A 24,499-nucleotide genomic window follows, 5' to 3' on the forward strand; every position below is an offset into this window, starting at 1 on the left:
ATAAAAAAGGACTTCCTTGCTCTTGTGCTTCTCACAGTAATCAGATTTTCAGAAATTAAGGGGTGAAGTCTTTAGGGGAATGGAAGTATATTCAGCCGCCTGCGACTGTCAACTCTGTGTGGCCTTGACATTTTGTCTATAAAAGACACTTCCCAGCAGTCTGTAAAACTCTAAGCTTTCCAATCCATGCAGTACCCCTCTTCTTTCTTCTGTTGAGATGTTTGGCAAACGAGGTTGTCAAATGACCTGGCTCTGGCCTGCTCCTATACTGTTAGCACCGGCTTCACCGGCAAATGTTGTCTAGTGATGCAGACATAAACTTCACTTGCCCACAAATGTCTGCATATGAAGCTCCTGTTGGGCACAGGAGTGGTGTGGTGAAGAAAGTTGGCGACCCTCCCAGTGAAGCAGACGCAAACTCCAGGGTGGGCTAGAGCCCTAGGGGTCAGCTCTCCCCTCCTCTGTCTTTCATGGCACCCACTGTCTGCGGTGCTCATAAGCATTGCGTTGAACTTAGGAAGCCGCCTCCTGCTGAGTCTGACCCTTCATCGGTCTAGCTCAGCACTGCCCACTCTGGCTGGCAGCAGCTCTCCAGACCACTGGGCTGTCTAGCTAAATATTGTCTGCTGGGGCTGGCCGCAGCTCGGCAGGGTTCCAGATGGGTCTTGCTCAGCCTTGCCTAGAGATTCAAGGGATGGCATCTGGGACCTTCGGCACGAATAGTCAGGTCTCTGCCACTGAGCTCAGTTCTCAGATAGGGCCAGCTCCACCCTAAAAGGCGGTGGAGACCCCCCCGAGCTTGCTTGCTTGCTTGGACCGCCTCATTCCATCATTCGCCAATAGCGGGCGAGGAAATGGTGACGGGTGGCAAGTCTCTGGCTGGAAAGCTTGGAATGGGATGTGAGAAGAGGCGTGCTGCTAGCTCGGACCAATAATAATAATTATAATAATTATAATAATAATATAATCATCTTTATTTGTTAGCCGCCCCATAACAAATTGTTCTCTGGGCGGCTCACCAGAGAGGATTGAAACATACCATCAAAACACATAACCCCTAACAAAGGACCATCGAATCCAGAGGTCCCCAACCTGTGTCTCTCCAGATGTTGCTGATCTCCAGCTCCTGTCAGCTACAGTCGTTCAGCAACTTCTGAACCAGCCTCAGACTTATGGTATTCCGGAGTAACACCTGGTCACCCTCTGAACTGGGCGTTTCTTGGTCCTCTGGAAGGTTGATCAGTAATCTCTGCACTACGGTAGTTCATCAGTCTCGGGAGCAACGCCTGCTCTAATCCAAGGCTGCACAGTTCCAGCCCTCCTGCTGCAGCTGCTGAACTACAACTCCCATCACCCCCTGACTATTGGCTGCGTTGGCTGGGGACGCTGGGAGTTGTAGTCTTGACGACAACTGGAGGGCCAAAGTTGCGCAGCCTCGGTCTGATCCAGCCTCCTGTCTCTTCCAGGCGCCAGCCAGGGTGCCTCCAAGGGCCAGCCCACAAGCAGGCCAGGGCCACGTACGGGCTTGTTTTGCGCGGTACACTACCCCTGAGCATGGAGGTTCCGTCCACCCCTTAAAGCCCTCCTCCCGGCGACAGCAAGGCCTGTGGGCTGAAGCAGGGACCCCTTCAGGTGTGCCTCTTCCCAGCACTCTGGGCCAGAGACCTCCAGCCAGCCTCGCCCACCCCTCTGCGAGCTGTCCCGGAAGCCGGCCCCGCCTCCCGCATCAGTCATCTCAGGCACGTCGGGCCCTGGTTTTCGGCGGCGGAGGCTGGCGGAGGCAGCCCGCCCGCCCAGCGGAGCCATATTTCAGCATTACCGTAGCACACCGCCAGCGCTCATCCGTTCCCATCCCCTTGTAATTTATTGCCTCATTTTCTCCTTGGCGCCGCCGGCTGCCGAGGGAGCAGAGCAGCCCACCGCCCTCCCCACGGCTGCTGAAATTGCTAGTTGGAATGAGCTGGGGGGGGCAGGACGGAGTGATGGGGGGGCGCGGCAGCCATTTCTGCAGGGCGCCAGTTGTGGACAGTGGGCCCCGCCAGTTGCATCCTGGGAGGAGATTTGCACCTCTGCTTGGCTGGGCTGGGGGCAAGGTCCTTCTCCCCCTTCCCATCCAACATCCTTGTTGGGTGAGGCCGCTTCCCTCTGGGACGGGGCTGTAGCTCAGCGGAAGAGCCTCTTCGTTGCGTGCAGAATGGCCCAGGGTCCTTCCCTTGGCAGCATCTCCAGGTAGGGGCTTTCTAGTTGAGAAAAAAAGACGACTGTGGGCAGACATGATCGAGGTCTATAAAATCATGCATGGTGCGGAGAGAGAGAAATTCTTCTCCCTCTCCCATATCCAGGAGTCATCCCATGAAATTGATGGCCAGGAAATTTAGGACCAACAAACGGAAGTACCTTTTCACACAACACATAATCAACTTGTGGAATTCTCTGCCACAAGATGTGATAGCTAACAACCTGGATGGCTTTAAGAAGGATTTGGATCACTTCATGGAGGAGAGGTCTATCAACGGCTACTAGACGGAGGGCTACAAGCCACCTCCAGCCTCTGAGGCAGGATGCCTCTGAGTCCCAGTTGCAGGGGAGCAACAGCAGGAGAGAGGGAGGGCATGCCTTCAACTCCTGCCTGTAGGCTTCTCCATGCTGTCTGTTTCTCCATATCACGGTCCCTGTTCACATTTCCGATGCCTTCTTTCAGATCTTATCCTTGCGTTTTAGGCCTACAACGCTGCATGTGCGTCGCAAAAAAGCAGCTGTATCGTCCCATTGTAAGAGGGTTGTGCGGGCTGTTTCCGTTTGCAAAACGATCCTGCCAAGCCGAAGCATTTCACTGCTGAGCAGCATGTCCTCTGGAAAGCGCCCCGGAGCACCTTGCTTGTGAGGCAAAGCTACAGCCTCTGGGGCTTTTTAGTTTGGGGAGGAGGCAACTATGGGGAGACATGATCGAGGTGTGTATAATTGTGCATCGGGTGGAGAGGGTGGACAGAGAACTGTCTCCCTCTCTCGGAACACTAGAACCAGCGGCCATCCCATGAAACTGAAGGTCGGGAAATTTAGGACCGACAAGAGGAAGTACTTTTTCCACACAGTGCATAATTAATCTATGGAATTCTCTGCCACTGGATGGGGTGATGGCCACCAGCTTGGATGGCTTTAAAAGGGGCTTGGACAAGTTCATGGATGGACTCCCGATTAGATGGCTGGAACATGAATGGAGGAGGAGGAGAGCACCGTTAATTGCTATTTGCCATAGTAGATAATAAAACTCCCAGGGGTTTTTTCCTATGGCAGGGGGGGTGATGGGAGTTGTAGTAGTCCAGCACCATCTGGGCCCCCACGGCTGAGAACCCCTGTCTTAATCTGATGCCTGCCACTGTGCTTGTTAGTTTCTGAGCCTGGCCTCCCTTTCGTGGAATACCTTGTCGCCGGCCACCTTCGCTGGATCTGTGCCGGCGTGTCCAAGTGTGTCCCCCTGTCATCGTGGGCCCCCCTCCCGCCGGCGCAGGCCCCCTCCCTGCCGCAGGCCTCCTCCCTGGGTGCCAAGGAGTCGGGGCCTGGGAGCTCGCAGAACCAGCCGCGCTGTTCCAGGCAGGCGGCTCGTCCTGGAGTCCCTGCTTTCCCTGCCCGCTTCCCTTTCTCCCCCCAAGTGCCGGCAGCTCCGTCTGGGATCCGAGCCCTCGGTGCTTAATTAGTCTGTGATTAATTGTGGCGGGGCCGGGATATTGATGGTGCCTGCCAGTCTCCAATTGGATTCACGTCACTTAAGGCGCTCAGAGGTGATTGGTGAGGCTCGGGAAGTCGGGTGCGAAGACTGGCCCACCCCGCTCTGCCCTCAGCCCCGGCTACCTCCCTTTCCTCAGCTAGCCAGGGGTCTCCCACTGCAGGGCTGCCCCATCAGGTGCCAGGCTGGTGGTCTGCCTCAGGGGGTGGGTCTGGGGAGCCAACATAGCCTAGTGGTTAGAGTGTTGGACTAGGACCGGGAAGATCCAGGTTCGAATCCCCATTCAACCATGATACTTGCCGGGTGACTCTGGGCCCGTCATGTTTCTCTCAGCCTAGCCTACCTCACAGGGTTGTTGTGAGGATAAATTTAGCTGTGTGCACCGCTTTGAGCTCCTCAGAGGAAAAGTGGGATATAAATGTAGAAATAATCATTTCTGCGGAGAACGTTGCAGACCCTTCGGGAAGGCGCACGGCTCTCCTCCCCTGGGGTCGGCAACCTGCCTGCCCCTGTGCCTTGATGTGAGACTTGGCTTTGCAGAGATCAACATGGTTTTGCTTTCTGCAGGAGCAGGAGTAGACCCCATGGGCAGGAATGGCAAGAAAGCCGATTCAGGCTAGGCATCCGGAGGGATTTCCTAGCAGCACAAGCTGTTGGAGGCCGCCTCATGGCACAGCAGGGGAAGTCACTGGCCTAGTGAGCAAGAGGTTGCCGGTTCGAATCCTCGCTGGTGTGTTTGTCAGACGATGGGAGACACCTCTATGGGGCAGCAGTGATCTAGGAAGAGGCTGAAAGGCATCATCTCAGACTGTGTGGGAGGAGGCCATGGTCAACCCCTCCTGTATCCGACCAAAGACAACCACAGGGCTCTCCACCGACTCGAGGGCACCACTTTACCTTTAATTGCGATTGGGCAGCTCAGCTCTCTGCCCTGTGCAGCCGGGGGTTCTTCTCTTTCCCTGGCAGTCTTCAGAGCAAGGTGGGGCGGCCCCAGTCTCAGGGACACCGTAGCAGACTAGAAGACCTCCAAAGTCCCAGGTACCTAGGAAGCTGCCTCGTACTGAGTCAGCTCAGGGTTGTCTACACTGACTGGCAGCAGCTCGCCCAGGTTTCAAGCAGGCGTCTTTCCCAGCACTTCCTGGAGTTGCTGCCAGGGATTGAACCTGGGGTCTTCTGCGTGCAAGAAAGATGCTCTACCAATGAGCTACGGCCCTTTCCCTGATAAAAGAAGCTGTCTTATACTGAGTCAGGCCCTTGGTCCGCCTAGCTGAGTGTTGTGTGCTCTGAATGGCAGCAGCAGGGTTTCAGACAGACCTTTCCCAGCCTAATGGAGAATGAACCCGGAACGTCCTGCATGCAATGCAAAGCTCATACTCTTCCACTGAGCCGGGTTTGCGGCAGCAAGCATGTATTGTCCTTTGCTAAGCAGGGTCCACCTGGGTTTGCATTGGGATGAGAGACTACAAGTGTGAGCGCTGTGAGATATTCCCTTCAGGGGATGGGCTGCTCTGGGAAGTGCACCCTCATGCTTGCATGTGGAAGGTCGCAAGTTCCTTCCCAGGCAGCATCTCCAGATAGGGCCGAGAGAGGCTCCTGCCTGCAGCAACCTTGGAGGAGCCGCTGCCAGTCTGAGTAGGCGAGAGGGGCCAAGGCTCTGCCTCGGCAGAAGGCGGCTTCCTGTGTCCCGTAGAGCTGTGGCTCCTTCCCCTCTCAGTTCTGTGACTCTAGGGATGCACCTTTGGAGCTGCCTCGTGTCGCTTCGGACCCCCTGGCCACATGCTGCTTGCGCTGCCTGCTGGGCCTGGCCGAGGTCCCCTGTCGAGTGAGTCCTTTCCAAGGCCCGGTCCAAACGGAGCTGCTCGGCTTTGGCCCTGGCTACAGCTCAGACCGGCTCTCGGCAAGCCAGCCTCAGGACCCGCCCTGGGCTCCTCTCCACAGCGGTGGCCTCCCTGCCATCCGGTGCGAGCTGAGCACGGGCCAAGGCAGCCTCTTCCGGGCCGGGCCAGGGGGGCCAAAGGCCAGCTCCCCGCGCTCGCTTCTTCCCTGCCGGCTGGCTGGCTTGCGCACGAGCGAGCTGGCTGTCGGGGAGGCCTGCCAATCGGCTGCACGCCGCCGGCTGCTGTCTCGCCGGCCCTCTCCCGGCAGGGCCCGGCGGTTTCACCGGGGCTGCGTCTCCATCTCTTTTCACACCTCGCTTGGCATTTCTTTGGACCTCTCGGGCGGCCCGCCTGGCAGATGCTGGAGGGGGCGGCCGGCAAGGAGTTAAGAGCCCGGGGAGGGAGTCGAGGCCCCTGACCAGGCACGGGGGGATGTGTGGCCGAGGGCTTTCCCAGGCGGGGTCGCTCGGCTGCTGGGAGGCTACCGACCGAGTCCGACCTCTGTGGGCCAGCTGGTGTGGTCTGCCCTGCACTGAGCGGCTGCGTCTCTCCAGGGTTTCGGAGCGGGGTCTTTCCCAGCCTGGCCGGCGCCTGGGACCTTCTGCAGGCAAAGCATGGATTCCCCCGCAGGCCTTCCCCAGCTTTTCTCACAGTTGCGTGGCAAGTCATAAAATCCTCTCCTGACCCAGCTGCCCCGTCAAGAGTGTCTCCCAGAACGTTATGCTGGGGTAGTGCTAGGCCCGGACAGCGTGTTGCTTTAGAGGTCTCCGAGAGGGAGCAGCAGTCTGTTGCAGATGTTTGGACAAACTGAGACGGAGCTTCCATGGGCAGAGGCAGTATACCTCTGAATATCAGATGCTGGGGAGATTCTTGCCTCCCTCCGTGTGGGCTTCTCAGAAGCAAGCCAGACAGCCCTTGGTCTGAGCCAGCTGGCTCTTCTTCTTGTATCAAGGACAGGGTTAGAACCTCCATATTCAGAGGCAGTTTCCAGGGGACAAACGGAGAAGCCCGTTTCCCTTTGCAGCCTACCTGAGACTTTCTCAAAGCTGAAGATCAGAGGCTGGGATAAATAGACCTCTTGGTTCTAAAACCCCTTGGTTCAGCTGCATGTCGGCTTAAGTGGAGCCTCCATGGATAGGATCCGTCTACCTCTGAAGCTCAAATGCTGGCGGCAAGTGACAGGGGCGGGTGGTTGCCTTCTTGCTGTGCTTGGTGGTCCTGTGTATCCAGTTTGCTTAAGTATGGGGCTGGCCAGCTGTGGGGAGAAAGTCCATGTATGTGATGTGGATGTGTATGGGGGACGGACAGACAGGAGTGCTCCTTTCATTACCCAGCCCCTGGCCTCTACCCAGAGACGCCAAAAGACCGTGGCTTTGGTGTTACTCTTGGAATTGGAAATAGCCGCTTCCATTCAAATGCAGATCCAGAGAATTCCCTTGCTATAGAAATCCGATAGTGGCCCTGGTGGACCAGCGGTTTAATCCTTCTTCGCCCCCGTCCTCCTCGGCTGCTTTCCATAATCCCTTTTGAGATGGGGGTCTAGCAACCGAGAAGAGGCCCCCAGCCAGCCCCATACTTGTTCCACTCCATTTCTCTCCCCCTACGCACCCCTCTGCCCCTGCTTTCCATCGGCATGTCAGTCTATCAGAACAGGCAAGGTGTGGGGAGGAGAACAAAGGGAGCCCCCCTTCCAGCGGGAACAAGAAGCAATTGCCAGCATAAACATTACTAGAATGATCCAGGCCTAAATAAAATTATAATTAATAAGAATTCACTACTCCCACCCTTTCTCGTAAAGGCGCGTCTCTGTGTGCAGGTCCCAAGAGGGTGCGATCCGCTGGGGAAGTTCATAGACATGAACAGAAGGTGCTCCAGAGTAGGGGGACCTCTGGGTAGGGGGACCTGTTCTCCATTTGTGTGGGGTGTGTAGCGGAACAGGGGCCATGCTGCTTGAATTTTGCAAAATTACTGCTTTTCAAGTTAAAAGCAAGCTAAAAGCTTGGCTTTTTCGAGCTAAAAGCACAAGAGGAGGCCTAGTGAAAAAACTGGTGCTCCTCCAGGAAGGGCAGGCATAAGATGGATCTGGATCCACTGAGGGATCTTTGGGCAGCAGACAGGCAAAGCTTTCTGAGCCTCCATGGTTTTAATGACAGAAGGAAATCAGCAAGAAAATGGAACCTCTTTCTGCAATCCGTGTATTTATTTTTCTGTGATTTTGAAAACACTTGTATCCTGGCTTTCTCGCCCCAGGAAGCTGGAGGCAGCAAACAAAAACAACAAAACAACAACAACAACAACAGTTAATAATAATATTTTTAAAATAGAAGCCGCAGCAGCAGACAGGAACGGCAAAATTAGTTACCCAAAAACCCCTCAGCGACAAGACCAGCCAGGAGAATCTTGGGCTTTCCATACACACAGCTTTCTTTCGGCCTCAGCATCCCTTGCCTGTGAAATGGGAATATCTCACAGAGAGGATTGCTGGTGTTGTGGCAGCAAGCATGACTGGTCCCCTTAGCTAAGCAGGGTCCACCCTGGTTGCATATGAATGGGAGACTTGATGTTTGAGCACTGTAAGATATTCCCACCTCAGAGGATGGAGCCGCTCTGGGAAGAGCAGAAGGTTCCACGTTCCCTCCCAGGCAGCATCTCCAAGCTAGGGCTGAGAGATGTTTCTGCCTGCAACCTTGTAGAAGCTGCTGCCAGTCTGGGTAGACAATACTGAGCTAGGTAGACCAAGGGTCTGACTCAGTATATGGCAGCTTCCTATGTTGTTGATTGATTGATTGATTGATTGATTGATTTCTATACCTTTGTTGTTGGCTGCTTTTTGAAATCCCCAATCTGCATTACTCCAGTGTTGACTTGCACCTGTACCGTGTTTACTGGAATCCAAGAAGAGGTCTTCCCCCAGATCTTTCCTGTAAAATATCGGGTGGGGTGGGGGTTGTCTTGAATTGTCCTGAATGAGTCCGCTTTCTTTTGGACAAACACAGGTATGACCTGTATTTAACCTCCTGTCTTTTAAGGCATTGTCTTAAATTCGGAGTCACTTGCCATTCGGGTAAAAATGGTATAGGCAGCCGGCCCCAGTGTATCACTTGTGGGGCGTGGTGGGGAATTGGCTGCACCCTGCGAGCTGCCATTTTGCACCCAGCTCCAGCTGATAGGCCCTAGAGTTCTACTCAAGAAAGCAGCCCGACAGACCTCAAGTCTGCTTACCCCTGCTGTCCGTCCGCTGGGCTGAATTCTAGTTGAGACTTCCAAAGGCCTCTCCATCCTCAGGCCTCAGTCACTGTGCCATGTGTGGTGGTGGTGGTGATGATGATGATAAAACCATCCTCATCATCACGAGTGCCTTTGAACATGTGCAGAGGGAGGCTTTTCCACCAGTGAGGAACCACAGCACAGTCCTATGCAGCTGAGAGTAGGCGAGATGGGCTTCCGGGGTCCAGGATGTGGCATAATTCTTGGAGACCTCAATACCTCCCAAGGCAGAATCTAGTTGGTTAGGTAAGGGTGGCGATGAAGCAATGCAGATAGTTGTGAGCAGAGTCGAAGAGAATCGGGAGCTTTCAGGGCAGAGCTGAAACCCAGAAGACGGTGGGTGGAAACCTTGCAGCCTCTGGACGTAAATTGTTCTTCGGGCCCCCCAAACTGTTACCCGTCCGCACGCTAATTTCCCCCAGTCAGACCCGTCAAATACCGGCTGGGAACTTTCTATTATGCCCAGGGGACAGGTGCCTGTTTTGGGCATCTCTTTAGCCAGGCCTAGGGGCAGCCCAGCTCCAGCCCCTCCCCTGCCGCCGGAACCACCTGAGGGTGGGGGACGTTGGCGCTGCCAAGACATTGACTCAACCCGACGAACCGTGAGGGCCTCATTCAATTTTAACGAGCACCGTGTCGCTAAAAAAGGAAACAGGAAATGGAACAATGGGCACCCCCCACACACATGACCGTGGGATCTGGGCGAGCGTGCCTGTTTGGGGGGGCAACAATCCTCGTTGGACTCCCACTTATGGGGTGGGGTGGCAGAGGTCATTTTTCTGAAGATCTGTTATACAACTATTGTTCTGAATTGTGGTTGGGGGGGAAATGATTGGGCAGTACAAAGCTAAGACTTCTGGCCCGCTGATCAGAATGCGTCTCAGTGGGGCTTGCTGTGGGGAGGTAGAAGCTGCCGGGTGTCTGTGTGTGTGAGACGCCTGATGGAAGTCCGTCTGGGGTTCACGCTTGCCCACGGACTGCACAGGCCCTCCAGCTTGAGAGCCCAGGGTCCCTCCAACCCCAGACACGTGGCCATGCCTTCTGCACATGCTCAAGGCCCTCTCCACTTTCATGTCTTCCACGAGCCGAGCTCCGCGAACAAGTTTGCCTTCTGGGGCTGAGGACCCAGACTGGCTGGTGGGACTCCCCGCCTGGGGCGGCCCTTCCTTGGGGCGAGGGGAAGTGGTTGCTTCAGGCACCAGATTCTCGGGATTGGGAGGGGAAGCAGCAAGACGCCCTCCTGCCCTCCGCTTTTTAAGAAAGAGAAAGAGGGTGCGCCCAGGATAGCAGCATTTGGCACCCTGCCTCAGGCGCACAGAGGTCTTGAGTCGCCACCAGTGGGCATTTTATCAGTCTGACCAATCAAATGATCTTAAGAGCCGTGGAGGAAATCTGAGCAGCCTTTCCATTCCAGATTCTGCTAGGCCTGGCCCATCATGGGGCAGATGCTCTTCTGGCCCATAAGAAACCACGCCAGGCTCTGTTCCGACCCTTTGAATCTCTCCGCCCTTTCCACCCCAGCTTCATTTTTTTCCTCCCCCCTTCGCCCCGATTTTTCCTTCCCCGGCTTGGGGAAGCTGGCAGGATTCCTAAACCCCAGAGTTGCCCTTTCCTAGAGGCCGTTTCTAGCGCGACCCTGATGCCATTCTCCTGCGAACTGACGCGCATCCCTTCTTGCAGTTCTCTGGCACACACACCCCCGGCGTGGGTCCCTGGCCATGCCCTCGGTCCCTGCATCAGATGCCCCTTTCCATGGGGCACACAATACAGCCAGGGGCCGGGCTGGGCCAAGCGTCGCATCCATCCCCACCTCTGCCAAGACCTCTCCCCGGGATGCTCCTGCCTCTCCTCTCACGCCCGTTCCATGTTTATTTATTTAATGAATAATTTATCCCACTCTCTGCTCAGCAATCTCCATTATCACGCCCCACGCTCCCCCTTCTCGCTGTCGGCCACTCCAGCTGCAAGGCTCCCCCCCCCCCGTCCCACTCTTGCCTCCGCGGCCCTGTGCGATGATTTATTGAACACTGTCTATGCAGTAGACTAGGAACTCTTCTGTCACAGGAAGTCACGGTTAAATATTAACCAGGGTAGGAGAAGGCGGTCCTCACCCACACGCCCACACACACACCCCTTGGGCCTCTGTCCCGTGCTCCTCCCAAGCAGGTCGTGGTGCCCGAGTCCAGGATCAGGGCCTGCTTGATCGAGAGGAATTCAAGACCGGCGCCCACGCTAGGCTCAGAGTTTCCATGTTGGTGTGGACAGGATAGAGGGCAGGCCTGCGTGTTACGGGGAGGGTTGCCGACTAGCGAGAATTCTCTTGGCCCGGCCAGAATTGTATCCTCTGTCCAGGGTGCTTTCCAGGTTAACCCCTGCAAGAGTGTCACAACGTCTCTGCTAAGTGGTACTTCCTGTGTTGTGAACCCGCAGTCCCTACACTGTCAGCAGGGTGCTGCTGCTCACGTTTCGGATGCCTTGTTTCGGATTTCATCGCTGCGATTTAGTGCTATAACGTCGTCTGTCTGTTGCACAAAAAGGAGCTGTATTTGCCCATTGTAGATTCTGGGGATTGTTTTTCAGTTCGATCCTGCCAAGCCGAAGCATTTTAGCACAGTGGTAGTGGGCAATCTGGAAAGCGCCCAGGTGGGGGGAAAGGGACATCGTTTGCTGCCGTATACCAAATCAGATCTTTGTCCATCTTGCTCAGTACCGTCCACTCTGACTGGCAGCAGCTCTCCAGAATTTCAGGCAGGAGTCTTTCCCAGGCCTCCTTGGAGACTCTGCCAGGGATGGAATCTGGGACCTGCTGCCTGCTAAGCAGATTCTCCACCACCCAGCTACAGCCCCACATTTGTGTATTTGTGCATTTTCCAGATCATGTTTGCATTCCACCGTTCCTCGAGCTGAGGGCAGTGTCCATGGGCGGCTTCTCATCCCCACACCAACCCTGTGAGGCTGACTAGAAAGCAAGCAAGTGCCTGGACGGCAGTGAGTGGTTAGGATTCCCATTTTACCGCCGGGCAAACTGACTTGCAGGAGCGCTCGCCTGAGGCAGGATTCGAACCCGTGCCTCCATGTCCGGCCTATTATTTCTGCCCCGTGGGTAGACCAGTCTTCCTCGGGCAACCTGCCGTGCTGGGGAGCCGAGTGCCAGCCTCCTAGTCGTCAGCGTGGCCTCCCTGGCTGCCGCCTCCTCCCCAGCTCCGGCCCTCCCGGGCACTGCCAGCCAGCCTGGCATCGGTTGGCAGGCGCTGCCTTTTCCCTGGCGTTCTCCCAGAGCCAGCGTATGGGGATGCAACCACCTGCCACCGGCTCGGGGAAGTGAGTCAGAGCCCGAGAGCGACAAACAACCGCCCCCTCGCACTCCGCCGAGCCAGATCCGAGTGGCGGCGCTCACTCCCAGTTGGTTGGCAAAGCAGCGGGGACGTGGAGCCCCTCCCGGGCCTGGCAGGGGACACGTTTGGGGCCGGCTGCTGGCATCGGAGTGCTGGTCCAGCCCACGGGCAGAGCGGATCTGCACATATAGGGAGCTGCCTTCTACCGACCCTGGGTCCGTCGAGCTCAGCATTGCCTACACAGGCTGGCAGCGGCTTCTCCCAGGTTGCAGGCAGGAGTCTCTCTCTTGGTCCTATCTTGGAGATGCTGCCAGGGAGGGAACTGGGGGCCTAGATGCTCTCCCCAGAGCGGCTCCATCCCCTAAGAAGGGGAATCTCTTACAAGGCTCCCCCAGCAAGCCCCCCGCTGAAATGCAAACCAGGGCAGACGCTGCTTAGCACAGGGGACAATTCCTGCTCGCTACCACCAGACCAGGATGTGGGCCTGCGGGGCAGCGTGTTTGCATGTGGTCACCTGTCTGTGTGTGCGCATGGTGGGGTGGGGTGTTGAGTTGCCTTCATCTGACGCCGCCCGGGAGGAGCGGGCCTGTTTTCCCGCCACGTGGCCGGCGTTTCTGCCTGCAGGCGCCCCGCCGGGCCTCCTGTCCCACGCCTTCGTGGCGGTGGTGCGCGCGTAGCGTGTGGAGGAGGGGTGTGTTTGTGTGTTTCTCCTCCGGAGCCACGCTCCGTGTCGGGGGAGTTATTTCCATACATTCCGGAGAAATCCCCACTCCCGCGCAGGGGTGGCGCGGAGTGGCAGAAGGTGGTGGCTGGCACAGCCTGGCAGGCGGCAAGCCGACATCCCGGCGGTTCCCTGCCACCGAGCGTCAGCTGTGTCGCCCTCCCCCCCCCCCCCCGGCCGCCTGCAACTCACTCATCCACCATCCCTGGCACTGCCCGTTCTTGCTTTCGGCACTGGCTGTGCCGTCAGCCTGTCACGGTTCCTGACGGCTGCCTCGTGGGCGGGCGGGCGGGCGGGGGGGGGGGCTCTTCAGGCAAGGAGCCTCGGTCTCGTCTCTGGGGGGGAGCCAAGGGAAGGGTGCCCAGCCAGGCGCTGCTGCTGGGGCGCCGGCATGCGTCTCCCTCCACCCTGCAGTCCTGGCACGCCGGGCACCTCGGTCAGCAGCACGCTGGAGGGCGCCGGCAGCGGCAGGGGCTTGCTCGCGGGGCGCTTCGCCAAGCAGGCCTCCCAAAGGGTCCACAGCCACTGGCGGAACGTACGTGTGTGTGTGTACACAGACAGATGTGCATGCACATGCGCGCGCACACACACACAATGTGCACCCTGCGAGTGGCGATGTATGTTCCCGGATGCCACCACATCGTTCCTGGCGGCCACCAGAAGTGCCTCCTCTCCAAATTCAAAAGCGGGGAGCAGGGAAAGCAACATAACCTTCTTCCCCACCTCGCGGCCCAGAGTTCCATGTCACTAGGTGGACCTCCCCTCGTGCCCCACATTTGGACTGCGAGGGGCAAAACGGTCCCCTTTCCTCAGGCTGTTTCTCGTCTTGTGCTCAAAGACCCCTGCCAGATTTCCAAGTGGGCTGCAAGTACCGAAAGTGCTTAGGGGCTCCCAGCTCTACCCCCAGTTTCTGGGTGGGCTGGAAGTACTGTGAGCACTTTGGCTTATGCCTCGAACCCCAGTTTTGAGGGAGAGCTGGACAGATGTCCTCCTTGCAAATGTGTCTCCTGCTGCATTTCTATCCAAGGAGCAGCTCAGAGCAGGGTGGGGGGGGCATGATTCCATATACCCCCACAACCACCCTGGGCGGTAGGTTAGGCCGAGAGAGAAGTGACTGGCCCAGAGTCTGCCAGTGAGTTTCATGGCTGAACGCGGATTTGAACTCGGGTCTGCCCAGGCTAACTCTCACTGGCTTTAGGAATCCCAGTGTACGGGGCTGCAAGCATGCCAGAACGCAGGGCCAGGTTTCTCAGCTGATGAAACGGCCTCCCCTGGTACCCCAAGGAGTGAGTGAGTCAGTGCTCTCTGCCTTGTAAAGAAGCCCGTGCCCAACTGGCAGCAAAAGACGCTGGGCGAGTCCTGAACTGGCAGAACAGACTGTGGCGCTGCAGAAAGCCGGTGTGGGGTTCCGTTTCTGAGCGTGCTCCTCGGTCAAACTGGAAGGAGAAAGTCGGCAGGGCAAGGGACGGGCTGGGTTGGAACCATGTGCCCTCTTGGTCTAGAAAATATGGGAGAATAATTCCAAAACGGCATCCTTGCTTCTGCCCCACACTCTTCCCCCTTGAGGATCTGGCCATCTCATTCTGCCCCACAGGCAGTTCTGGGACAAGCCTGCCAGGCAGGCCGAAATAATTCTCCCCTTAGTGCCGAGGCTGAGAGCGAGGTGGAGCCTCCAAGGACCGAGGCAGCGTACCTGAGTGCCAGCAGGGGAGGCTGTTGCCTTCATCCCCAGTGGGCTGCCCTTTGTTCGAAGCAGGGTGCCTAGCTCGTTGTCTCTTTGCTCAGACTCAGTGGGCTTCGGGGCCCTTGGAGGAGAAAGAGTGCCTGGTTCGGGACCCCCGAGGGACCAAGGCCTGCTTAACCCTTGGAGTGCTGGCCGTGGCACCCGATGGGTTAACTTCCTCCTTGCCCCCTCCCAGCACACCTTCCGGCCCCCCCTCCCCCCCCCCAGCCATCAGCCCAGTCGTTCAGCGCTGTTTCTTCCATGTTACATTTTCCTCACTTCACTTCCTCAGATGAATAATTAATCGAAGCTTTTTTTGGTCTTTCTCTCGATGTTTCCCCAGCCGCTTCCCTTCCCCCCCCTCTCCTTTTCCTCCCCCCCCCGACACCCCCAACCCCTCCCAGCAGGGGCTACTGACAGGCTTCTAAACAGGGGGAGGGAGGCAGGGGTCAGAGGGGCAGAAGTGGGCCAGTGGGGCGTGCCTTTGCCTTTCATAGGAACATAGGAAGCTGCCATCTACTGAGTCAGACCCTTGGTCTATCTAGCTCAGTATGGTCTACCCAGACTGGCAGTGGCTTCTCCAAGGTGGCAGGCAGGAGTCTCTCTCAGCCCTACCTGGAGAAGCTGCCAGGGAAGGAGATTGGAACCCAGATGCTCTTCCCAGAGCAGCCCCACATCCCTTCAGGGGAACCTCTCACAGTGCGCCGCTCACACACGCCGTCTCCCATCCAAATGCAAACCAGGGCTGGCCCTGCTTAGCAGAAGGGACCATCTATACTCACTACTGCCAGACCAGCACTCTTCCCATTTCAGCACATGGCAGCTCTCAACTGGGGGCAGAAGAACCGCCCCCCCCACCCAGTGGCCCCTGAAGGACCCCTTTGGACACTTTTGTTCCAGAAGGGCCGCACACAGAGGCCAGCGTGATGTGAGCCAAAGAGAGCAAGCTGGGAGCTGGGCACGGTGGCCTGTTCGGCAGAGGGCCTCCTGTCTGCTTTCCCAACCGCCGGCCCCCTGGTGTGCGGGCCTGTTATGACTGGGGTCAGGGCCTGGCTCAGTAGCAGAGGCCCTGCTTGGCAAGCCGAAGGCCCCGGGTTCAGGTCCTGCCAGCGTCTCCAGGCCTGAACTCTGCCTCCGGCCCGGGAGCCCACCCTGCCTCCAGCACGGCTTTCTGCGCTGGCCCCAGCCCGGAAGGAGACGGAGGCTCCAAGCAGGAGGCCGTGGATGGAGCAGGGTCCGCTCCGGAAGGCCCGGCTGGCTGTGCGGTGAGGTCCTAGATGGGCTGGGGGGCAGAAGCAAAAGCCACCTGGGGACGGGGGGGCGGCAGGATCCAGGGGTGAGCGCGGGGAGGGGGAGAGCAGCCCCTTCCTTGCTCCAGCCCATGAGGCGGTCGGATCAAGGGGCTGGGTTGGCACCTCTCCGTAGTGGTCAGCCGTGCATCAGAACTCTGCAGGATCAGACCTCAAGCCCATCCAGTCCAACACCCAGTTTCCGACCCCCAGTCAGGGGCCAACGGATTGCCTCCCGAAAGCCCACAGCCCTGTGCTTTGTTGCTCAGCAGCTCAGAGGTAGACTGCCCCTGAACATGCAGGCTCCATTCCCGCCGACTCTGGCTGTCGAACCCTGCCCTGGCTCAGGCCATTGAGGCCAGCAGCCAGCCGGCCAGATGCTTCTTGGAAGCCCGCAAGCAGAGGAGGATGGGAGCAGCCCTCCCCAGGTCTAGGATCCAGTGCAGGGGCCTATTTCAGCAGGCCTGACAGACGCCTGTCTAGCCGAACTGGTCCTCACAAACAGGGCATGGAAGGTGGCCTTCTCCTCTGGGTTGCCCCCACCTCTGGCATGCAAAGGAACACTGCTTCGGCACATGGAGGTTCCATTTAGCCATCCACCAACACGAGATTACAGATTTGCGCTCTGAATTAATTGATCGGGAACAACTATAACCTCCAGGTTCAATACTCGTTGACATTAAAAGCACCACTTTGCCTGCACAGAAAAGCGGGGTGGGGGGGCTGAGCGTCTGCTTTTTTTATGCTGATCAGAAGAGAAGGGAGGGAACTTGAGCATCACCTCAGGCTCTAAGAGCTGAATCCGACCTCTCCCAGTCTTCTGACCAGCTGGATGCCTGCAGGATTCGATAGGCAGCTCCTGATGGAAATAGCCCTCTCTGCCTGCAAAGGCCCAGGATGGCGTATTTGATGGTATACTGCCTCTGAACATGGGAGCTCCACTTAGACCAGGGGATCCCAACCTGGGGGCCCCAGATGTTGTTCGACTACAGCTCCCATCATCCCCAGCCACAATGGCTGAAGGGCTCAGAGCTGTAACTGAGCGTACATTTCCCCTCTCCTCCCCGTCTTCCTAGCCTCCGTCCGTTGCCTCCCTCTACCAAAAGTTCTGCTTGTATGCTTGTTGGGGCAGGGCCCTCCGTCATTTTGTCGTTCCTCTGACTGGTCGCGAGCATGAATTGTGGCGGGTAAGAATTGTCCGCTTGGCTAAGGAGGGTCCACCTTGGCTTGCATTTGGATGGGTGATGTGCGCACAGCAAAATATTCCCCTTAGGGGATGGGGCTGTACCTCAGTGGAAGAACATCTGCTTTGCATGCAAAAAGTCCCAGGTTCAATCCCCTGCATCTCCAGACAGGGTAGGCGGCAGGCCCCCTCTCTGGAACGCTGCAAAGCTGCTGCCAGTCAGAGTAGAACCTCCTGAGTAGATAGACTCGGTCTGGCAGCTTCACAGGTCCAATTGGGTCCTCCTTTGCGCAGGAGGGCAGTGGCACACAGCAGCTGTCCCGTGGGCCATGTCCCTGTTTGGGACGGGTGGGGCCACCAGGGCACATGTTCCAGGCCGGAGTTCACACCTTGGCCTGGGGCTTTGGGCAACATTCCTGACGCGCCTGAGCTGCTCTGGCTGGAACCCCGGCGTGTTCAGGCAAGAGGACAGGCCCCGAGCTGGCACTCGGCCTCCCCGGTGGGCGGGCGGGCAGGCAGGTGTCTGTCTCCCAGCTTCCTGCCTCAGCACTTCTGGGGTTTGAAGCGCCCTGCGGAGGCGGACACGCCACGGGGGTCCCAGCAAGGCCTTGGCTTGGCACATCCTCCAAAACGGGGGCCCAGGCCACCTCCACATCCGGGCTCCTACGAGGGCTTCCTTGCACCCAGCCAGGAGCAGTGCCAAGGGAGTCGCGCCCTCCCTCCTGGAAGTTGTTCTTCCACATCGCCGAGGTGTGAGGCGGCAGGCAGCTGGCTGTGTTTCAAGGTGGTGGGGGAAATGCTCTGCACAGCTTCAGAGGCACTCTTGCTTTTCATGATGCTTCCACATCTTCCGGAGCCTTGAACATAGTCCTGGGCTTGATGGCTTTCTCTGGATCAAACTTGCTTCTAGCTCTGTTTGGAGGAATGGTGGTGGGGGACAGCTTCCAGTCTCCTCATCCAGATGTTCACCACCTGGTAGTGATTAATTTCTAAAGGGAGAGTTTGCCGGGGCGGGGTGTGTGTCTCCCTCCCGCTAGCCCGGAAACCACTGGCCTGTAACCTGTCTTGCCTTGCTGCTCTCAGATGTACGGACTTGGCTGGGCTGTAACCACTGAGACCTCAGGGGTACTCTGGCACTTTCCCCGACTTTGTGTAAGAACAGGTTCTGGGGCACTCTGCACACTCTCAGAGGCCCTTTCAGCCGCTTTCAGCCGCTTTCACTTATTCAGTGTCATTTCCAAGTGTCTTTTGGCACCAAGGGAGCGGTGGGGTCTTGGCCCTCCCCCTGGGCGGGTGCTCTCCAGATGTTTGCCACCGCTGGGGAGGGGGTGTCCGCAGGGGGCGGGGCCTATCAGCCGAGCAGGGCCACGCCCCCTGCCCCCGTGGGCGGCTCCGGGCCGGCCCAAGCATCGCGCAACGGGGACCCCCAGATGGCGAGGAGAAAGAGCAGCAGGGCGCACGGGCGAGGGCGCAGCGTGGGGAGCCCGTGGGAAATGGCGGGCGCGCGCGGCGCGTCGGGCGCGCGCAAGGGGGCGGTCCCGGGCCGGAGGCGCGCGATCGGCGGCGGCTGGGGGGAGGAGGAGTCTCGGCAGCGCTGGGGGCTCCGGCGCTTGGCTGTGGTGCCTCTGGATCCGCCGCGCTCCGCTCCGGACTCTCGCCTCTGCGCTTCGGCCGGCGGGATGGCCGCACTCCTGCCGCCCCCCGCGCTCTGCCCGCCGCTGCTGCTCTTGCTGCTCGCTCTGCTCGGCCACGGCCCCACCGGCAGCTTCGGCAACCGGCACGCGGTGCATTGGAACAGCTCCAACCCGCAGTGAGTCCCGGCCGGGGGGTGGTGGACGAGGAGGAGGAGGAGGAGGAGGGAGAGGGGACCCGGAGAGCCGCCAGGGAGGGGGATCGACCGCCGGCTCCAGCCGCTTGGGACTGGGAGGGCTGCGCGGCCGAGGGAGGGGTGCCGGCGAGGGCGGGGGGTGGGAGAGGGCGCGCGCGGACTGTGAGGGGGGATGCGGAGGGGGACAGGGGGCGCGCGCGCACGTGGAGGAATCCGGCTTGGGCAAGAGGTGGGGGGGGTCAGGGTCTGTGGGGCGCGCGTGGTAGTGGCCGAGGTGTGTATGTCCGGGGGGGTGTCTATTTTTTGTCTATGCGTGGGGAGGGGAGGGAGGGGGCCTGTGGGGAGGCTGCCTCTCCTTCCTCTCTCCCTCCCCTCCGTCTGGCAGCTGTCTGGACTGGGACCCCCGCCTCTCCTCGCGCGCCTCTCTTCTCTCCCTTTCCTCGGGCCTCCGTGTTCCATCCCTGCTGCCCCCTCTCTTCCCCCCGCCCCAAATCCAGGCATTGTGGCCTCCATTTGCCTCTCCGGCGCGTGGGGAGAGGGGCTGTCTGCGCTCTCCAGGCGACTTTTCCTAGACGGGGCGGCTGCGGCGGCCCCTTCCTCTCCCGCCGTCGGCTTGGCTCTAAAGGACAATTCCCCCTTCTGTCTCTTCAGAGCCTGGGCAGAGGGCAGCGGAGGAACGTGCTGGGGACGTCCCCCCCCCCCGTGTCCTCTCTCCTGGCCCCATCGTTCTGCAGTCGGGGGTGGCACTCACTTCCAGGATGCCCTCGGCCCCCCCAACTCTCCACATGGGTGGGGTGCTCGGCTCGGCTGGGTCTCTGTCTCTGTCTGTGTGGCATGACCTATTTTTAAGCCCAGGTGTGACTCCGGATGACAGACCCCCGCCAGTGCCAGCAGCATCACCATCCTCAGTGGGCTGGGCTGGGCTCCCAGGCTGACACCCAGGCACGGGTGCTGGGCGCCAAGGCGGGGGGGGGGCCCTCCCTGGGTGACTGCCACCCCTGGAGTGCCCTGTGGCACGTGCCCAGGCAATGCCGGGCCTCCGCCGGGAACTGAGCGAGGGAGTCTGGGTGAGAGTGTGTGGAAGAAACCGGGCGAGCGGAGAGAGCAGAGCAGAGCCCTGCCACTGGGGTGTTTCTTGCAGGGCGAACCGGCGAGGCGCCAGGGCAGTGACACTCTCTTTTCTGAACACTCCTGCACGGCGGCCTTGGGAGTGGTGGGGAGGGGGGGGCAGAGAGGCAGGCTGGCTGGTACCTGCCCGCTTGGCCTCGTAAAGCTGGGCAGGGCAGGTGCCAGGACAGAGCCACTTCCTCCACGCCAGCTTCAAGTGCCACGCTCTACTCCTTAGCAATTAACGGCCAAGCTCCTGCTTTCTCATCAGATTGTTCCTCAGGATCCCTCTCGCAGGGAAGCGTGTGTGTGTGTGTGTGTGTGTAGGGGGAGATCACTATCCCTTCCCCCCAGCCCCTGCCAACCGAACAGCTTCCTCCTGTTCCTATTGACCTGGGTGAAAGATGGAGCCTAGTTGTTGTTGGGGGGGGAGACGACGACAGGCTAGTGTGCATGTTGTGGAGGGACGGCGGAGGGAAGTGAGGAATATTTCTCCCACTCCCACCATCCCCTCTTCTGGCCGCACCATTCAGAATATCTGGCCTGGCTCCCTCGGCTGTTCCCGGTAAACACGCAGGCGGTGGTGAGGGGTCTGGAAACGGCGGGGAGGGGGGAGATCTTGCATCTACGCTGTTGCCTAATATGAGTCAAGCTCCCCGCTGGCGCTTCCGTGGGCCTGGCAGCTGCACTTGTGTGCCAGTGGGGGGCTGGTCGGCCTGTCCCCCTGGACCCTTCCTTTGCACCCGGCATCGGTGTGTTGCTCCTCGGATACCTGGCAGCCGGTGATCTTGTTGGATGGGAGGGAGGCCACTGGATGCTGAATCTGGCCAGTTTCCCTCGGCTAGTTGGGGACGGTGGTGGCTCTGTGGCGGGAGCGAGGCCAGGCTGTGACTTTCGGCTGCCTGGCCCTCGCTGCGAACAGACTGGGCCCACTGGTGAGTGGCGACACTGTGCCCATCGGGCGACGGGGGGACTCCCATGGCAGATGGTGCCATGTGGCTCTCACCGCCGCTGGTTCCACAGGTTCCTAGGCTAGACTTCTCTTGTCACTGGAGCATTGCAGGCGGTGGGGGTGGGGGGATAGAGCCATCACTGCTTGGCTGTCTGTGTGTGTGTGTTTCGAAATCAATGGGGGTTTTAAGTAATAATCTAGAAATTGTCATGGTTGCCGAGCAGAACCACGGGGAGCCCGATCAATGGAGGAGTTAACGGAGCCTGTGCTGCATCTCGGATGCCTTGTCCGTGGCGTGGGGTGGAACGCGGGAAGGGGTGCCACTGCTGAGCCACGGGGGGTCCGGGGTGGCAGCGGAGGAGGGCAGCGGGCCCCTCGGGGCAGGAGCGGTGGGTGCGGTGGCTGGGGTGCAGACGGGCCCCAGGGGCTCTGCGCTTGCCGCTGCCGCATCGCAGCTCGGCCCGGCACCCCCTTCCTGCCCCATTGCTTGGTGGCGCCGCGTGTCTGTGGCTTCCATTTTCTCTAGGACTTGGCCGTTAGCAGGGGTGGGGAGGGACGGATTGTGCGGGAGCTTATGTATGTGTGTGTGTGTCGCGACAGCCTGCCGTGCCTGTCTCCCTCCCCGGGTTGTCCGCCTGTCCATCCTTGTGCGTCTGGGTCTCACGCCCTCCGCTCGTTTTCTGCCTTGCTCCTCTTTTGTGTGCCGCGGGAGGACCATCGCCTTTGAGAATGTGTTGTGAGGCGGAAGTCCAGGCCCCATAAATTGCGCCTCTGAATTGGGCGCTGGCGGGCGCCACACAATGGCGGAGCGGCGGACGCGGGGCCCTTCTCCGGGACCACCCCGCCCTTCCTTCCTTCCTTCCTTCCTTCCTTCCTGCGGCCAAGGCTCTCTAACCTGGCCTGACTCCTCCGTGGTGTGTGTGGGGAGGGATGGGGAGAAGGCTGGTTGCTAGGGAGCTGCGTCAAAGGGCTCAGGTACGGTTGCTCAGGAGAGCCTGACCCACAATGCACTGGGCCTCCTTGGCGATGGTGGGCAGGATGGGCCTAGTCTGGCAAAGGCCGGGCTGGGCTGATGGCTCTGCGGAGACGCCGCGCCAGACACCCCGCACTAGGCCTTCCTTCGCCACCGTGGCTGCCCCTCTCTTTTCGGGTCGATCTCCTTCCCGATTAGCCTGCCGTCCTCTTTGGGGCGTAGGGGAGGCTTGGGGGGGGGCTCAGACCCCCTCTCTTGCCCCCCAGCCCCGCCTTAGGTGCTAGGCCCCCATTTTCTGGTGAGCCGAAGCGGAGGGAGGGGGCCCTGCCGCAGAGGCGAGTTGCCGGCGCGTCGGGGATATTTATGGCGAGGCAGTGCGGCAGTGTGGCTGTATTGCAGCCGCGCGTGCATGTACCCTTGCGCCGGGGTTTTGGGGATAAATTATCAGTGGAAATGGTCCTTGTGGGCCCGGTCGCCGGGTGTTAGACAAGCCGTAAACAAGCCTCAGCGAGACACCCTCTCTGCCCCCCTGGGATGAGGCTGCTCTCGAGACCTTGCCTGCCCGCAATATGTTGGCTGAAGCTAGATTTCTGGCTCTGGGTGCTACATCTGGGGGTGGGGGAGATGACCACTTCCTGCGGTGGAGGTTGGGTTCTTTCTTTCCCTGCTTCATCTCCAGAGAGCTGACCCCTTTCCTGTTCCCTTGGAGGAGCATTAAGGAGCTTGTCTTCGCTGTACGGAAGCTTGTTTGTGTCTCTGAGTTTCTGCAGTTCCTTTTCTAAAATTTCCAGAAGTGCCAGGGTAGAGGCTGCAGCCTAGTCGCTGGAGATCCTTTGCTCTCTGCCCTGCGTCCACGCCTTCTCGATGCAGCGCCTCCCCCCTCCCCACACACGCAAAACGTGCTCCAGTGTCTAGCTTTTGTCTGCCAAATCTGTAGCACTGTCCTCCGAGTCGAGACAGTATCGGATCTGAGGTATCCTGCTCCGAGACGCTTTCCTTACCTGGTCCTCTCCGGATAGCCCTCTCCCTTCTTTCCTCCCTTTCCCCTGCCTTTTAATAGCCACCGTGGGGTCAGCAGACTTCAGTCCTGAAAAATATCTCAGATTTCCAGGGCCGATGTTAAATCGCCGGCTTTCTAGTTAGAATTTGGGCATCCCGGATTTAGGCACCTGTGTGTTCCAGGGGCCTGGGATTTATCTCACCTTGACCTTTGATCCCTCATCTTTCAGGATCCCCCCTCCCCACTTATTGGTGATGGAGGTGATCTCCAGCCATCTCCCCGGCTTCTCTGCTTGATCATCTTTCTTTTCTTGTTCTTGGTTGCCTGTTCAACTGAGGGCTGATATTTGTCCATTGGCCATTCCCCTGCAGTGCTTCTGTTCCCTGCTTTCCAAGTCACCTAGATTCCGTGTTCCTCAGAAGCAGGTCCTGTCACACTGGTGTGTGTGTGTGTTTTTATTTTCCCGGACAAGGGCAGATGCGACTGGCGTGCTGATGAGTGCTGGAGCTGCTGATTGGCTTGGGGTGGGCAGAGGGGAGGCCGAGAGGTGGTCTGCCTGGATGGTCCGACGGAAAGAGGACCCCCCTCACCTCTTGCCTTTATTTCCAAGTTGGGGTCTCTTCCAAGGAGGGGCAGGGGGCCTCATTCAGCCGGGGAATGAGGCAACGGGGAACAAAACGGGGGGAAGGGAGGGGCGGTTTGCTTTCTGCCAAATTATACCCACTTGTGTGCCCACAGTGGTGTAGACTTGATCCTTAAGTTAAAAGATTTAAGCGGGACCGTAGAGGAAGGGATGTCTGTTTCTTTATTTTTTTTTTCTGTTTGTATCGACCTTTCCATGCTGCTTTTGGGTCACCCTCCCCTCCCCAAAGTAGCTGGCAGAATCAGCAGTTCAATAAAATCAGGAGGACAAACCATCACAAAGGGGAGAACAGGCAATGAAAAGACCACCGAGTGCTCCCCTCCGCTGGAGAAAGAGGACCCGGCCACTGGGAGCCAGGCCTTGGCCCCGTCCTCTGCATGGGGCTTGTGTGGGCACTTGAGCCGGCATGAAATGCAGCTTCCAGGGTGCTCTCCAGGACATGTAGGAAGCTGCCTGATCCTGAGTCAGACCCTCGGTCCATCTAGCTCTCTACTGCTTACACTGACTGGCAGAGGCTCTCCAAAGATTTCGGCAGGAGTCTTTCCCAGCCCTACCTAGAGATGCTGCCAGGGATGGAACCCGGGACCTTCCGGATGCAAGTGGACCCTCTGCCCATGAGCTACAAAATCTCCTGAAGGGCTGACATGTAATCACTCATCCAAATGCAAACCAGGGTGGACCCTTCTTAGCAAGGGGCACAAGTCATGCTTGTGGCTGCAAGGGCAGTTCTCCCCCGACTGGCTCGTTGGAGGAGGTTATTCCTGTGCTTTCTGATCTGGTGGCTTTTGCCATTTTGCTTTCCAACACAGTTCAAGATGCTCTTTAATCCTGCAATGAATTCGAACCTGGGTGGTCCCCCCCACCCCTTATTCACACC

General features: G+C 58.7%; 2 protein-coding genes across 8 annotated transcripts in view; both read left to right on the forward strand.

Annotated features, from left to right (window-relative positions):
• The window catches only part of EFNA4 (ephrin A4), a 172,903-nt gene that overhangs the window by 121,394 nt on the left and 27,010 nt on the right, over positions 1-24,499 (forward strand). The window lies entirely within an intron of this gene.
• Positions 18,560-24,499, forward strand: part of EFNA3 (ephrin A3) — a 38,209-nt gene continuing 32,269 nt past the window's right edge. For both annotated transcript variants that reach the window (XM_053277525.1, XM_053277526.1), the window contains exon 1: positions 18,560-18,929. In XM_053277525.1, the coding sequence (XP_053133500.1) occupies positions 18,613-18,929 (317 nt within the window). In that variant the 5' untranslated portion in view covers positions 18,560-18,612. The remainder of the gene's footprint in view (positions 18,930-24,499) is intronic.

The sequence above is a fragment of the Hemicordylus capensis genome, chromosome 14 (assembly GCF_027244095.1).
Source record: "Hemicordylus capensis ecotype Gifberg chromosome 14, rHemCap1.1.pri, whole genome shotgun sequence".
NCBI classification, from domain to species: Eukaryota; Metazoa; Chordata; class Lepidosauria; order Squamata; family Cordylidae; genus Hemicordylus; species Hemicordylus capensis.